Source organism: Notothenia rossii (assembly GCF_949606895.1).
Source record: "Notothenia rossii genome assembly, chromosome: 2".
NCBI classification, from domain to species: Eukaryota; Metazoa; Chordata; class Actinopteri; order Perciformes; family Nototheniidae; genus Notothenia; species Notothenia rossii.
In genome coordinates, this window is record NC_136904.1 from 93,092,829 (window position 1) to 93,108,615 (window position 15,787).

Sequence of the window (15,787 nt, forward strand, 5' to 3'; positions counted from 1 at the left end):
ACATTAGCCTCCTTTAGCTTAGCGGTGGTGACGTGAAGTCATGTGACCGTGCTGTAGTTCCTTTATAGCCCAACATTAGCCACCTTTAGCTTAGCGGTGGTGACGTGAAGTCATGTGACCGTGCTGTAGTTCCTTTATAGCCCAACATTAGCCACCTTTAGCTTAGCGGTGGTGACGTGAAGTCATGTGACCGTGCTGTAGTTCCTTTATAGCCCAACATTAGCCTCCTTTAGCTAGTGTGTGTGTGTGTGTGTGTGTGTGTGTGTGTGTGTGTGTGTGTGTGTGTGTGTGTGTGTGTGTGTGTGTGTGTGTGTGTGTGTGTGTGTGTGTGTGTGTGTGTGTGTGTGTGTGTGTGTGTGTGTGTGTGTGCGCGTGTGTGTGTGTGTGTGTGATTAACAGCTGACAGGCCGCTGCATCACATCTCTTATTGCATTACAGAGCAGCAGCATGAGGTAATTATAACCGATTGTTCTTACTTTCAGCTTTGGACAAAGTGCAGAGGTTGGAGTCGATCAAAGCCAGCTGGAAATGCTGCAGAGAAGAAGAAAAAAGGATTTTATTATAAAACCAGAACCAGAAATGTAGACTTTGACTTGGATTGCACAATTTGAAGATAAGATTTGGCAATATAAGAGGGATTGATGACTTTTGAAAACATTATTCACATTAAAAATACAGATCAATTTAGTTTTACACATTTTTTTTAAGCATCTTTGAGCATTAGGAAAAGCTCTATAAGAATCTAATAAGTATTAAGTTTGTATTAAACCTGGACTTCTCCGTAGTTCAACAATACTTCATTCATACATGTTCACATATTTAATATTTATCAAACATTGCGCTTACTGCAATTTGGATATTGCACTTATCCATATTTCCATTTCAATACATGTTAGGTTCATTAAGCAGCTTCTATAATAATCCACTGTCTGCATGTTCCTGTTACTAATAGTCAAATAAAAGTGACATCAGGATCAAAATAAGCATCACTTAATTCCTGCTGACTGCCGTGACGCTTGCAGAGAAATCAGCTGTTTCCTACCATGAATGAAACCGGCTTAACGTAACATTAGGAGACTAAGAAACCTTAAACATTCTCCTCTGCAACAATCATCCCTCTCTCCTTCCTCGAGTCAAATCAGGCGACACACTCCTCAAACTGAATCCCAACGTGTGACATGAGCACAGTTGCCGGGTAGAACAGATGTCTGCAGAGGCTGTGAAGGCGTGGCTTCGACCAGCTCACATCATAATACAACACAAAGGGGCTTTATTGGCATGAGCACATTTTAAACAAAGTATTGCCAAAGCATTCTGCACAACAGAACAAAAACTAAAAGAAACACTCAACATTAATGTCAACAATACACGTGGCACAACAGCAAAAACACGAAACATACTGTATGTGCCAACTACGTGCAAATACAACTAAATATATATCTAAGACTCGTTCCTCTCCTGACCCAACTTTCAAGCTGCGATACAACTCTATGACTTCCTCCATATGTTGGCTAGAGTTGCAATGAACAGCTATTGCCATCATCCATTAATACTTCTCTAGAAATGTCAAGAAATAGTGAAAAACGTCCATATTAGTTCCCAAAGTCCAAGCTGATGTCTTTAAATATCTTATTTTGTCAATCCAAGCCAAAAGGTTACTCATTTAATATGAAGTAAACTGAGAAACGCAGGAATTTGAGGTCGTTAAACAGCTTTTTTTAACACTCATTACTTAAAAAAATGTATGTTTGATCTAAATATTATTTGTCAGTCTATCCACGTATCGATTATTGACCAATCGTTGCAGCGCTAATGCTCACATGGTGCTGAGCGGACAGTATTCTGACCTCATGTTTCATTGTAGTGCATCAGAAGATACTCCTACAAGCACCTGATCTGATGAAGTCAAAAGGTCTCAGTTTCTAAAAGTCCAAGGTGTTGCTTTTAAATGTTCCGCCAAAAAGCCAAAGATATTCACTTTGCTGGGATGTATAAAGAAATGAGGAGGAGATCCCAGAGCATTTCATGGGAGTTAGTCACCATGACTCTGACCACAGGAGCTGCTGATGGAAAGCTAAATCTTGCAGAAACGATGATGTACTTGTATGCATGGTCCTTGTTTAGGAAAGACAGCGCAGAGTTCCAAAGTGTTGCATCAGAAATGTGCAGAGCAGATAAAGATACTCCAACAAGCGCCTGACCGGGTAGAGCAGGAAGACTGTCTTAAGCAGGGCTCCACATTATAAATGGCCCGGAAGCCCTATTTAGACCCCCCGGGCAGCATAACGTACTTTCCGCTCGGGCCACTAAAAATATTGCTTTAAAAAAAAGGATTGTCCTGTGGTATTGGTGTTGGTATTTTGACAAGCAATTTAGTTAAAGTGTTTCTTTTATTAACGCTACACAGCGTTTCGTGAGGCGGTGGTTGTTGTTGGCTGAGCGGGAGCGTGCTCCTTCACTACAGACTTTAGCGTCACCTAACCATTCGCCAAAATGTTTTTAATACCAGCGGTAACCGGACAAGCGCCGGGCAAAAAACAATCTTCAAATAAAAGAAAGTCACCGGAGCAGTTAAAGGAGAGTGACAGGGAGTAGAGATGTCCCGATCACCTGATCGGGGATCGGAGCCGATCACGTGATTTTCAAAAGATCGGAATCGGGGGGGGGGGGAAATCGGGGATCTTATTTTTTTTATTTTTTTTATTCAATGTTACAAAACAAAAATGCCCATGTTCAAGTCTTAAAGTCATCCTGAGGCCTTAGTTTTGGTTTCAAATGACAGAACATCATGTATGTGTTGCTTCTTTGGGGCTTGTTTTCATAGACCTGCTTATTTCTCTCAAATCTGGCAACAGAGTGGGCGCAGTGTCTAATTGTAGCAGTAAGCTAACGAGTACTGATAAGCTTTATTTTGTTTTGATCCAATGCTGCACAACTGAACTGATCCAATGCTGCTGGGAAAGAAAGAAGCTATATCCATGTTGGATAGAATATCCAATTTAAATAAAAAAATAACCTTAAGGGAAAACTTGAATGCTTTTTTTCTCTTTTAATGCATTGCATAAAGATCGGATCGGGAAAAATCGGTATCGGCAAATTGTCAAAATCAAAGGATCGGAATCGGAAGCAAAAAAGGCTGATCGGGACATCCCTAACAGGGAGCATGAGAAGAAGAGGGAGAGAACGTTTCAGCCAGCTTGATCGATGGAGTTGGCTTCTAGTGGTGCAGTGACGCATCCTAAAACCCTTTTATAATCTATCGATTACATTTATGATTAGAACATTATAAAAGTAGGGTAGACATGTGGAGATTATCCGGCTGAACAAAACGTGCATTTATCAAACAGGTTTGTTTTCCAGATCTTATTTCCAGCTATTTTCCAAAACCCTGTGGAGAAATCCCATTGCTTTCTGTCGAGGGAACCAGCGGCTTACTTCCTGGTTTTAGGACGCGTCACTGCACCTCTCAATATGATGCCCATATAAACAAGGTCTTCAGTCGGCTCTGTACATCAATGCCGACCTATGCTGACAAGTAAGTGAAGAGTAGAGAATATAAAGGTATTGGCTATCGGGAAATGTCCCAGCAGGAGAATGAAGGATCTAATCTAAAGCCATTACATTTCTAACTCCTGATGACAGGAAGGCACAATAGCAGTCATTTTCTAACAATGACCACAATATCATTATTTTAATAAACCAAATATGATCAATTGAGGAAATGAGGAAGAACTGATGATTCAAATCTTGTAGTACAAGTAGTAATGTAGTTAGTGCATAAATTACTATGGCAACAAATGTGTTCATTTTATTCATTATTAGTCGATTTATTTTTGACAAATGCTCCGACCCCTGGTCTGAAGCGATGAATTGTAATCCAGGAAATGCCAGAAAAAGGCTAAAAATGTCCGTCTCACGTGATATCTTTAAATATCTTGTGTCAGTCAAACACAAAAAGATATTCACTTTGATGATATAAAACAGAAAAGCCTGACAATTTGAGATCAGTTTCTTATATTTTCGCACTTTAAAAAATATGTTTTTCTGTCAATAAACTAATTGTTAAGTTGATTAATCGTAGCAGCTCTAATGTTGACATATCTATAAGACACCTCATGTCTAACCTCGTGTTACATTTAGGTGCACTTAAAGTGTGCAGAGCCGATTTAGACACAAAACACCTGAGGACAATCGGTCTGCACGATTTCAGAAAAAGACGAAGTAAGTAACGAATCCATCCAGATCCTACCGTAACATATATTTAACCGTTAACAAAATATTGTGAGTCCTGCGATTTGAAAACCACACATTTAAATGAAATGTTAACGCATCGTGGAAGATGTTAAAGTCCTAGTGAGGTGTCTGCTCCTGTTAATGTGCAACAGGAGTGCTCAGGTGGATCCAAGGTGACTGGTTGTGTTGCAGCTAATAGAAGCTGCAGCGACACACACACACACACACACACACACACACACACACACACACACACACACACACACACACACACACACACACACACACACACACACACACACACACACACACACACACACACACACACACACACACACACACACACACACACACACACACACACACACACACACACACACACACACACACACACACACACACACACACACACACACACACACACACACATTCTCTCTCCATCTGGGTCAGTAAAAAACTCACAGCTCTGCATCACATCCTGCAAAGTGCACACAAGAGTGAATGCAGCTCAGAGGCAGAGAACAGACTGTCCTGCAGAACATTTCAGAGAAGAAGAAGAAACACAATCGCTTCAAGCCACATATCAATAGGCAGAAGGGGCACACACACACACACACACACACACACACACACACACACACACACACACACACGCACACACACACCACTTAAAATAGACTCCTTGTATGCTATGAACATCATGCCTAAATGTCACAGCACACACACGCAGAGAATGCATTACCTATATTTCAAGCACATCCTTCTGTAGATCTGCTATCCTTCCCGTCCTTGTCTTTCACACTTGCCACCAGGCAGATAATGCAGTAGGATTGTCAGCTTGGCATTCCTCCCTCCCTCCTTCCTTCCTTCCCTCCCTCCTCATGTCTCGCCTCCCTCTCTCTTTCTTGCTATCGCTATCCTTCTCTCTCTCTTTCTGTCTCCTATCCTGGTGTCACTGATTACTATTCAGCAGACGGCTGCAGTGGAGAGTGCAGAGAGAGAGAGAGAGAGAGAACTGACACACACACACACACACACACACACACACACACACACACACACACACACACACACACACACACACACACACACACACACACACACACACACACACACACACACACACACACACACACACACACACACACACACACACACACACACACACACACACACACACACACACACACACACACACACACACACACACACACACACACACACACACACACACTTCCTCAGCTCTGCAGAGACAGCCGACTCATCACCTTACCGACCCACACACACACACACACACTCTGCTTTCTCCTGCTCCTATTGGCTAACCCACCAGTCGTTGGAAGAATGGAGCGAGTGTCAGAGGTAGAGATGAAACAGTTATTCTATTGATGGCTCTTCAACTATATGGTCATTTAAGGTTTTTTTTTAAAGCAAGACATGTCAGAGAATGTATTTTTCTACCTCTTAAATATGGAGATGTCCTGCGTGTCCGTGTGTTTTTTATCATAATAAAGTGAATGCATGGATTAAAAAGACATTGACTTTAAGAAAAAAAAAATCTGATTAATCTAGAAATGAATTGGTGAGATGAATGTCAAATCTGAAACTGCTTCAGTCTGGCCATCACTAGTCTCTTCCTCGATTCAATGTGCTCTAAAGGAAGATGGGATAAATGAGGAGGAAGCACTTTGAAACCAGCATCCTTCATAAAAATAACTTTCTCTTCCTTTCAACGCTCATCGACATCATCTGCAGAAAAACTGTCTCCAACAATTTCCTGTTTTCATTTCCCTTCTCTCAACTACCTTTATTCAATCTCTGCCACACACACACAGTAGAGAAATGGGGCAGCCGTGTGTGTGTGTGTGTGTGTGTGTGTGTGTGTGTGTGTGTGTGTGTGTGTGTGTGTGTGTGTGTGTGTGTGTGTGTGTGTGTGTGTGTGTGTGTGTGTGTGTGTGTGTGTGTGTGTGTGTGTGTGTGTGTGTGTGTGGCTGGCAGTGATCCAGGCTGAAGAGGGAGGGGCTCCTCTGAGAGAAAGTGAGGACGTGCAGCACGTGCAGCTCAATACTGAACCTCCAAATGCTGTAACACACTGCATAATTCCACACACACACACACACACACACACACACACACACACACACACACACACACACACACACACACACACACACACACACACACACACACACACACACACACACACACACAATAATAGCTTTGCAATGACAAATATAATACATATGCCTAGCTTTCCATCAGTTGATTTAATACAAATACAAAAACTAATTTAATCAAATGAATCACTTCTCTCGAGAATTGTATTCATTGAGCAATCTGCACTGCCTTGGTACCGCAGTGATGAGTCCACATTCGAAACTCACACATAGCAAAGGTTTTCAAAGTGAAGTTTACTAAAGGAAGACACAGCATTAGTCATATGTCACTATATCCATATATTAGACATGTTCATTACACGGCTTTAGTTGAATACTCGATTCTGATTGGTCGATTAAGAACATGTGACACGTTGATACCGTAGTACAGTAAGGACTATAATGACCGTTGCTAAGGAGGATCAAGACAGAGGCCGTTTCTCAATCTCGAGGAAACTGGCTTCCAAGCCAATATTTCAAGGATGCTACGTCATCAAGTGCCGCCGAAGGACTGTTCCAATGTCCAGCATACTTGGAATTCCACCGAGGCCGCGTCCTTGGTTTGGGGGAAATTTCGAGGCTGCACATGGGTAGACTTCGCGTCCTTAAAATCCCCATAATGCTTTGCGCACGGACTAATTTAAAAAACCCTTGCGGAGAATGGCTGAACCGACGCAGCACACATTTAAATGTAAGTACGTAGTGGCGTAGAACATGTGTTGGTAAATATGTGACATTGTTATCAACATAAATGTGTTCCGTGAAAGTACTGTAAAGCAAGTTCATAATTAGATAGACATCGTGAGGTATTTATTTTCGGTACAGTTTATGTTGAAACCGTTAGAGAGAGTGGCACACTTGTTAGCCTGTTCCATTCTTCTTATTTTTCCGAAGCCGTAACTTGGAAGTATACTTGCTTCGTTTCTGAAGGAAGTGACTTGGAAGTACGCGACTACCAAGCCAGCATCCTCGAGATTGAGGAACGGCCAGTGAAAGGAAAAGAGGGTAAAAGACAGAGCGATGGACGTCAGATAAATCACCAGAAGAAGACAGACAGGAAGTAAACACTAACAGGAACACAGTATGGGCTCTGTAGTGTTTAAAGGACTTGTTAGTGGATCAGAAACTGTGAACAGACGGTTTGGACAATTACAGAAAACCTCGATAAGTGCTGCTGTAAAGCTGTTTGCAGTTTCAGCGCAGTTTTTTTTTTCTTAGCGGAAGAAATAAGATGATTTTTAAAGTCAATAAAATACTTTCATTTAATATTGGGAGTGGATTCGGTAGTTTGTTTAGTATCTGGCCGTGTAATAAGCAGGGTAACGGCAGCGAGGCGGTCGTTATGGGGAAAGAACACCTGATTTGCTGCACATTATTCCTTGCATTTTGCCTAGCCCTATCTGCAACTCAAGATTTAAGACGGCGCCACACAGTCGAAACTCACACATCGCATACGTTTTCACTAGTGGTGCACGATAATTATCGGTCCGATATTAGGAACTATGACGTCATCCCGATAAACCCGATAAAAGTATTAATAGCCCCGATAATATACAATATATTTTTGGGGTAAAAAAAAAAGAAAAAATACTGCGGTGTGGGTGGATTGGGATGAGGGGCGCTTGTCTTTCACTCGGCTCCTCCCGTTTTGCCAGTACTGTGGTATTAGTGGTTTAGGAAGAGGGGAGTTTCACACAAATCCAGCGCTCCCTAACTCATGCCTGGCTGTGACGTAAATGGTGTGCGGCCGTGAAGCCAGGACAGGAAACAAACATGTCGTCGGTAGTATGGGACTATTTCAAAGTTTCAGAGTTAGATAGTTTGCTTGCTATTTGTATTAACAAATGCAATGCAGAAGTTCCACGAGGAGGGAAAAAGGCAACGAGCTATAATACTTCCATCCTGATTAGTCACCTGAAACATCGCCATGGCTACGATGGTGTGTTAAAAGCGTACGAAGACGCCTGCGCTGCTAAACTAGCGGCGAATCCAAAGCCAGCTGCAAAGGCACCGGGGCTTTTACCTATCCACGAGGCTTTTGAAAAAAGCAAGAAGTCTTTTTTTTAACACCAGGTGTGCAAAAACTAAAGGTACATTTAATATACATTATATTATTATCGGTCTTGAGAAGCAGGAAGTTATCGGTATCGGTTTCAAAAAACCAATATCGTGCATCCCTAGTTTTCAAAGAGAAGTTTACTAAGGGAAGACACAGCATTAGGCCTATATCACAATATCCATATATTAGACTTGTGTTTATATATGTTGTTGGGGAACTATTTCCCAAGGCCCATAACTTTGACCCAGTGTATCAGTGTGTCCTGACTGAGCTCAGGCACCTGTAGCCTGGCTGCTGTGCTCTCAGTGTCTCCCTGCTCCTGCCTGTTGGATCAGCTGATAGAGGTGTTATGATTATATCTTGTTATGCAGCATGTTGATTACTCTCTCAACAGGAAGTAGCTAAACACACGGGTCTGGGGGAGAGTTCTTCAGGATTGATTGTGGCATCTCACGCGTGTGGTCAGACCGTGGCCCGTGACATGTTGGCCAAAGCTCCAAATAAACCGTCAGTGTTTGCCGTCAAAGCTCCGGCTCTCCTCCTGCCTCTCTGAGTCCTGACTCCTATTGCTTCAGAAGTTTCCCCCACATGTCTCTACCTCCTTTATTCAACCAGGTACAAGTTGAGATTTAAATCTATTTTTCAAGAGCGACATGGCCAAGAGGGCAGCATGAACAACGTTACACCAAACAAAGGACAAACAGCGGTCGTAAAACACACATGTATGTTGCCCAGCCCTGCCTGCAACCCTCACTGTGATGCATAATACACATTCCTGTGACTAAACGTCTGCAGAAGGACAAAAGCTCAGGATCAGATATCATTGAAGGGAGTCGTGACTATCCGACGACAGATCTCTGCATCTCAAAGCTTTTATCAGTGTCTGAGCAGCTGCAGCTCACAGGTGTCCGCAGACAGAGGATCCTCCAGCCTTTTGTTCCTCTGAGGATCAGAGAGGAAGGAAGGGTCGTCTCTGACCCCACAGCAGCTTTAAGGAGAGGAAGCTGATCCCCTGATGGTCCCGGTATCACTGCCTTCAAAGAGAGACTTAGAAGAGAGGAGGGTGCAACAACTAATCGACTTCACCGACGACCAAATTAGTTGCCAACTAATTCAGCGTCGAATCGTTGGTGACGTCATCACGTGGGTTTCACGCGCCGTTAAGCTCCAACGTTATCGGTCTTTTTATCGGTACTGGAGACATTTAAAAAATATGTTTATGTATTATTGATACAAAAAACATTATATCGCAGTCTTAGTTTTGCCAACTCTGTTTCTAATATGCAAAAAGACTACAAAATGAGTCTATGATGTATTTTCTATCTTTCCAATCCAGACGAGAGATCTCTCTCCCCGTCTGTGTGCGAGGGGGGGGGGGGGGCGGGGGTTTACACACACGCAGCTGCTACACGCAGCAACACACACACATACACACACCGGGTTGCTACATGCAGCAACACACACAGACCGGGCTGCTACATGCAGCAACACACACACACACACACACACACACACACACACCGGGCTGCTACATGCAGCAACACACACACACACACACCGGGCTGCTACATGCAGCAACACACACACACACACACACACACACACACACCGGGCTGCTACATGCAGCAACACACACACACAGCTGCTACATGCAGCAACACACACACACAGCTGCTACATGCAGCAACACACACACACACCGGGCTGCTACATGCAGCAACACACACACACACACACAGCAGGCTGCTACACACAGCAACACACACACACCGGGCTGCTACACGCAGCAACACACACACCGGGCTGCTACACGCAGCAATACACACACAGCTGCTACACGCAGCAACACACACACACACACACACCAGGCTGCTACACGCAGCAATACACACACACCAGGCTGCTACACGCAGGAACACATGAAGCTGCTACATGCAACACACACACACACACACACACACACACACACACACACACACACACACACACACACACACACACACACACACACACACACACACACACACACACACACACACACACACACACACACACACACACACACACACACACACACACACACACACACACACACACACACACACACACACACACACACACACACACACACACACACACACACACACACACACACACACACACACAGGATGTGATGATGAAAGTGAACTCCTCTGTGAACTGACCGTGACCTGAACCAGAAACAAACAAACATCACGACTCCCATTTCATTCATATCATTTAAAACCCGTTACTCTCGACAAATACTGCTGGAGAAAATGTTATTATGTTATTATGATCATGTTTTCTGGGACTTCCCTGTTATTGAGGTCTTTTGGAGAGAGACACATAATACCTTACAAGATATTTTCAAATGTCATGTGCCCATGGAGAGTAAGACTTTGTTTTTTGGACTCATACCTCAAGAACGGACTAAAAAAGACAAATATGTATTAAATCTGTTTCTGGTGGCGAGTTAAAAAAAAGCTCTTTAAAGGTCACCTGTCATGCTACTTTTAGGCAATAGCATAGGTCTCAGATATATACAAATATATAAAAAACATGTCTATGAAGTGTTTTGCTCAAAATACCAAACAGATCACCCATTCTAGCCATGCCTCATATCCCTCTATTTCACTTCCTGTTTCAAAAGTGCTGATTTGGGTATAAAGCTTTAAAAAATGGATACAAAATAAAAAAAAGGAGGGGTCTGAGCTCATGCGGGACCCGGCAGCTACTGTCTAAACTAAATGCTGCCGTGATGAAACACCATATCATGGATTATCAAGGATTCTCTCTGAAACAGTATGGAGCTCAAAGGCTTTCTCTCTTGCCGGTTATACCACAAGGTGAGTTCCTTTTTACTTCCTGCTTCTTCACACACATGCTCTCCAGTACAGGTTAGCTCTGAGTGTTAGCGATGCTAATGTAAACACCGACCATATTACGTCCAAAATAGTCGGGCATTGTTTCTGATAGCAACGTTTCTGATTGGGCCGTGGGTCCACATTTCAGATATTACGTCATATCGGACGCAAATCTGGATCAGCTCCGTTGTTCCCCCGTTTTTAGAGATTTGGGTACGGAGTAAAAGAGAGAGGGTTTTATTTTCTAACGCTGCCTGAGTTCCCGACACACTCGGGACACATTGATGTATAAAAGACATCAAAAGGTGCATTTTGCATGATAGCTCCCCTTTAAAGGAAGTGGTCATCACCAGATAGCCCAACTTTAAACGCATCGATGGACGTTTACAAAATGGAGAGGATAAAATCATCTGTCAATCACAAACTGGAACTATTTGATGGAGAGAGAGTAAAACCTCACAGTCCAGATTTTATTTTTACAAACGTTTGACTGTGAAGTCCTGGTCACTCCCTAATGTTTGTACTTTTGACTGTTTTATCTTTTTGTAGGAAAAGAAAAAGGCATTTCCGAGAGACAAACTTAAGATGTACAAAAACGATGTCTTTGAAAAAACACCAATTGTTCGCTGTCAATAAAACATATATTACAAAAGAATAAATAAAACCCTTTGCTCTTACCTTTAAGCTGGACTCGTAGTTTGTATTGACTTTAAACATCAGTCCCAGTCTCAGGTGGATCTCTTTAGATCTGGAGAAGCTGGGGTCGATGTAAAGAACCTCCTGGAAAGCCTTGATCGACCTGGAAAATACACAGAAACCGAGAGCGTTTGGTCAAAAGAGAACACGAATATTGAAGTCAACAGTAACTGCGATACTGAAACTAACCCCTCTTGTTGCAGGTACATCACCTCCTTGACTCATTCTTCTACCACAGATAAAACGACTTTACTCAGAGGTGGTTTCACAAGCATCCAGCAGACAAACTCACAATATGACTCAACATTTCAATATTGACATTTAGGCTGTGACTGCGACAAGGTGTCAGATATTAAGATATCTAAGCAGGACTAGAGCTTTGCATTCATCACGTTGACTATAATCCAACATAATGGCACTACTTAGACCCTCCAGAAAAACGCGATTCAGCGATCGCAGAATTGACCGCATAATCAGCAAAATGGCGCAGATTTTTAAAAGGCCGCATAATCCCCGCATTTTTCCACACGAAGTTGAGGAAAAAAAGTTAACTCGTCTTGACGTGACGTCATCAGCTCGCGCATTACAGAATGTAAACAACACTGTATAGAGCTCATTTACCGACGAACATTTCTACTAAAGACCGGGCAAAAAGTGGGGGGAAACTATTCTGCACCCCGTGCAACTGTGTGTTGGAGCATAAGAGAAAATCGACGGTGACGACCCACTTTGATTCATTCAAACATTCAAATATGCTTTCTGCTGCTGCGGACAAGAAAGCCATTCAACTCACGTTCACCAAGGCTTCAACCTCCAAAACCCTTTCGAGGGCTACAAGAAACGAAGTGAGTAGCCTACAAGATTGAAGCTGGTCAGATAACGAACGAGTAAATGAAAACAGAATGAGGCGGAGAAGAGTGTGTGTGTGTGTGTGTGTGTGTGTGTGTGTGTGTGTGTGTGTGTGTGTGTGTGTGTGTGTGTGTGTGTGTGTGTGTGTGTGTGTGTGTGAGAGATAAAAATAGCCCAATTGCTTTTACAGTAAATAAACATTGAATGTGTTTAATTGAATAGTAAAGGGGTTTAACGTTAGTGGCAGTTGGTGTGCGAGAGAGAATAAATAAGACAGCCCAATATTTTAAAAAATTGTTATTCTTTTCCCCCGCATATTTAGCATTTTTTGCAACTTCCCGCAATTTCACCGCATAAAATCACATAAAAACCCCGCATGTTTAATCGCATAATCAAGGAATTTAGCCCGCGTTTTTCTGGAGGGTCTAACTACTTTTCTGTGCAGTCTAAGCTCGTCTGCTGTCCTGTCAGCTAGTGATACAAAATGCATATATGAATGTGTGTTTGGCTGCATGTGTCCCCAGGAAGAATACCTAATGCCAGCACGTATGGGGACCTTTATAAAAAGATACTAAGCAGTGTTTGTGGAAGTCCAAACGGTATCATGAAACCTGATTGTAACACTCGAGCTTCTGGATATGTTCTGCATGAAAGAAATACATCATAAATACAAGCTACGGTAACATTCACATTTTGTATATTCATATTTAGGCTGTGACTGTGATTGGTGTCAGATATTAAAAAAATATAAGTAAGTGCAACCAAAAAGCATTAAAGCGGAGTGAAATCCCATTTTGAGTCAATCCACGGAGGAGCTTTGAGAAGTTTTCTAGCCAGATGTTGACTCGAAAACATGTTCAACTCTCTGACTGCTTTTTGCACACATGTCTGCACAGCCCTCCACTTCAAAATATGATATTTATTAGGGCTGCAACAAACACATTATTTGATAATCGATTAATCTGTTGATTATTTCTACGATTAATCGGATAAAAAACACGCCCACATTTTGTTAAAATTATTTTATTCAGAAAACTGCATTTCCAAATGGACAATATCAACAAACAAAAAACAACCCAAATGTAGGCAATAAAACAAATGCAAAAGCTATACAACAGATTAGGTCTCTTTAGGTTGCTCGAACAAAAACAATGTTCTTTCAAATGATCAACAATGATAACTAACTTTAATGGACCTGAGCCGTTATAAAGAATAATACATTATAACAAATTATAAAAAATAAAATTGTGAATCACAAAAAAAAAGTGTTAACTGACTTTGCTACAATAGGTAGATTGTACACACACACACACACACACACACACACACACACACACACACACACACACACACACACACACACACACACACACACACACACACACACACACACACACACACACACACACACACACACACACACACACACACACACACACACACACACACACACACACACACACACACACACACACACACACACACACACACACACACACACACACACACACACACACACACACACACACACACACACACACACACACACACACACACACACACACACACAGGATGTGATGATGAAAGTGAACTCTGTGACCTGAACCAGAAACAAACCAACACCACGACTCCCATTTCATTCATATCATTTAAAACCCGTTACTCTTGACAAATACTGCTGGAGAAAATGTCATTATGTTATTATGATCATGTTTTCTGGGACTTCCCTGTTATTGAGGTCTTTTGGAGAGAGACACATAATGCCTTACAAGATATTTTCAAATGTCATGTGCCCATGGAGAGTAAGACTTTGTTTTTTGGACTCATACCTCAAGAATGGACTAAAAAAGACAAATATGTATTAAATCTGTTTCTGGTGGCGAGTAAAAAAAAAGCTCTTTAAAGGTCACCTGTCATGCACGGCATTATGAACGCGCATCTGAGAGTGGGAGCTCGGGGGGCGGGGCTTAACGGGCAACTCAACTGCGCATGCTCTGTGAGCGCACATACGGGTTCTTCTGCTCTGAAAGCTAGGCATGATGGGTAATCTGGGACGTTTCGCTCTCTCAAAAGTTGGGCCATTTTGTCCTCATGTGCCAATGAGCAGCTCTCATAGGAAAGAACGAGACCCCGCCTCCCACGCTGTATCCAGTTCTTATTAAACATCCATTTGAGTCGGACCGTGCTTCTCTACGCCTCCGCCATTTTTCGAATGTTTTTTATCCACCGAGTGACGTCGCCAGCTCCGCAAACAGAGAGTAACAACATAGACCCAACGGATCGACGACTGAATTAGTTGGCAACTAATTTGGTCGTCGATTTGAATCGATTAAGTCGATTAGTTGTTGCGCCCCTAATATGTATACATTAGTACTACATACTGTTAATTAAGAGTTGGAGTCATTTCCTCTTGTGAGACCTTTTCCTGATTCTCACCTGGCGTCAACATGAGATCTGTATCAGGAAGGCTTATTTGGATAATGATATCTGAACAAAGGCCTTTGCATTCACACCTGGCTTTAAAAAGAGTTGTCGTTATTTTAAATTTTGCTTGTGTTGCAGTTGAATTTCAATATGCAAATGTGAAAGCCCCGAGGTAAAGAAGTAGAGCTGCTTTGAATGGGCTCCTTGTGGCATACTGTTCACCAAGTCAACGCTGGATAAATGAAATGGACATGCAACTGGATAAATAAAACATATAGCGGAATTATCTTTAGCTTACATATGTATTCTGTATATTTTGTTAGTAATTGCTGTTGTCCAAATTTTCTTTTTCTTATGTACTTTTAGTTATTTTATTAAAAAGAAATTAAGAAAAATGTTATGCTTTTGTTTGAACATGTTGTGTATTAATCTCAATAAAAATGATATCACAAAAAAAAAAAAGTGGAAAGACTCAGCTTCTTTAG

The 15,787-nt window shown here is 42.1% G+C and overlaps 1 protein-coding gene across 2 annotated transcripts in view; it reads right to left on the reverse strand.

Annotated features, from left to right (window-relative positions):
• The window catches only part of kdm6a (lysine (K)-specific demethylase 6A), a 59,460-nt gene that overhangs the window by 18,592 nt on the left and 25,081 nt on the right, over positions 1–15,787 (reverse strand). For both annotated transcript variants that reach the window (XM_079663606.1, XM_079663605.1), the window contains exons 6-7: positions 12,012–12,132; positions 477–531 (exon numbers count right to left, since the gene is read on the reverse strand). In XM_079663606.1, the coding sequence (XP_079519732.1) occupies positions 477–531; positions 12,012–12,132 (176 nt within the window). The remainder of the gene's footprint in view (positions 1–476; positions 532–12,011; positions 12,133–15,787) is intronic.